Source organism: Perissodus microlepis, chromosome 4 (assembly GCF_051167445.1).
Source record: "Perissodus microlepis isolate ML-2025 ecotype Zambia chromosome 4, ASM5116744v1, whole genome shotgun sequence".
In the NCBI taxonomy this organism is placed as follows: domain Eukaryota; kingdom Metazoa; phylum Chordata; class Actinopteri; order Cichliformes; family Cichlidae; genus Perissodus; species Perissodus microlepis.
The window spans coordinates 17,658,442-17,660,211 of NC_140464.1; the positions used below are offsets into that span (position 1 = coordinate 17,658,442).

A 1,770-nucleotide genomic window follows, 5' to 3' on the forward strand; every position below is an offset into this window, starting at 1 on the left:
CGACCAGCTCCCGATCATCAATCGTTTGCTCGTAAGAAAATCAAACCTGTTTGAAATCCTGTCGGTCGTCCTGAGGGTGTCACTGCAGCGTCTCACACTGCGCACGCGCGAACGCAGAAATGAGAGTGAAAAGACGGAGTAGAACGGCGGTGCGGCGTGATCAGGATCAGGAGCTGAAAAACGTTCCTGATAAGCTAAATAACGCGACTGAAAAAATCGCAGCACAGTGTATGCTCAGCTTTTTGCAGCATGGAGGATTTAGGGTCACCTGAGTAGGCCATCAGCCTACTAAAAGGATACTGAAAAAACCCGTCGAAATAGTCTTAGTCTTCATCACTGCTGCTGCTTGACTCAATTGAACACCTCCGAAATTTGCACACAGGCAAGTATTCCTCTTCTTCCTCAAAATCCTCTCGGGAACACTTCCTCGAGCCTCCAGTTTCATGGTGGTCAAGCTCTTCGTGTGCATCTTCAAAAAGTTCATCACTGCTGCTCTCAGAGTGGTCGTACACAGTTGAGCTGGTCCCCGAATCAGAGTGTGCAAGCCTGGATTTCTTGCTATTACGCTCTTTTCCGTCAACATCTTCCTCTCTGGACCTTTTCGTGGATCCACCAGGCTGCGGTTCTTCTTCTGTTACCTGCTGATTGATGTCTGCATCGGCAATATTACCAACACAAGGACAGCCCACGCTATCAGTGTCAGAAGCAGAGAAGAAGTCAGAGTCATCATCAGAAAACTCCTCGCTCCATCTGATTCTTTTGTTTGGTTCCACATCTTCTTCATCCATCTCTCTAGACCTCCTCCTGGAAACACCTGGCTGAGGGTCCTCTTCTGGGATGTACTGGTGAACATCTACACGGTCTTCAAATGCCTCATCAGAATCCTCATTTTCAATGCCAACAACAACCACAGCATTATGATCCTTGTGCTGTTCATTGTTGTCAGCATTGGCATTATTGTCCCTCACATTAATATTTTGAACGTTGACATTGTTGTCATTGTCATCGTCATTGTAATCGTCACTGTCATCGTCACCGTAAAGGTAATCGTCATATTGTTCCAGTACTGAAGCTATTAGCTCATGCAGAAACCAACGAATATCACGGAGAGCAAGATAAAGATCGTTCACGAAGCCTCCATTAACTGGTTCATTAGCAGGTTGCTGATCTCCATTTGCAAACCTTTGTGGGTTAACCTGTTGGCCAGCAAGATCATTAAATCTTTTAATTAACATCCATAACTATCTGCTGAAAATCTGTTTTTCACCAATTTCAAGACTGAGTACATGTGCTTACCGTTTTGGTTATTTTGTGGTCCATCTCCACTTGCATTCATTTTGACTACAAGGAACACAAAACAACAATGATCACTAAACCTCAACTCAGAATGTTCAGAGAATTTGCTTTTTTTGTGATGACTTTAGGCTGCGTCCGAACGTACACGGCTATGTTTGAAAACGGACGTTTTCCTTTTTCGTTTCAAAAAAAAATCCAGTCCACATGTGCAGTTTTGAAAAAATATCTCCTTCCACATCTAAACGCTAAAAACAAAGTGAAACGCTGTCAAGAACACGCCAAATCTTAACCGTGTAGAAATGTTGGCCAATCAGAAGTCTAGAAGCCTGGGTGGGACCTCACAAAACCTTACGTACTTCTGAAAAGTTTTTGTCTTTTTCTGGAAAAGCAGCAAATTTTGTGTTACTTTCACGTGCCTTCATCGTTTCAAATGTTAATAACTAAAGACAGCTTTTTGGCTGGAACAGACTCACA

The 1,770-nt window shown here is 43.4% G+C and overlaps 1 protein-coding gene across 1 annotated transcript; it reads right to left on the minus strand.

The window, feature by feature from the left end:
* Positions 1 to 323: 323 nt before the first annotated feature.
* LOC146388740 (uncharacterized) lies at positions 324 to 1,235 on the minus strand. The gene has a single exon (XM_084924853.1). It carries the CDS (start codon positions 1,233 to 1,235, stop codon positions 324 to 326), a length of 912 nt encoding a protein of 303 aa, XP_084780979.1.
* Positions 1,236 to 1,770: the final 535 nt, after the last annotated feature.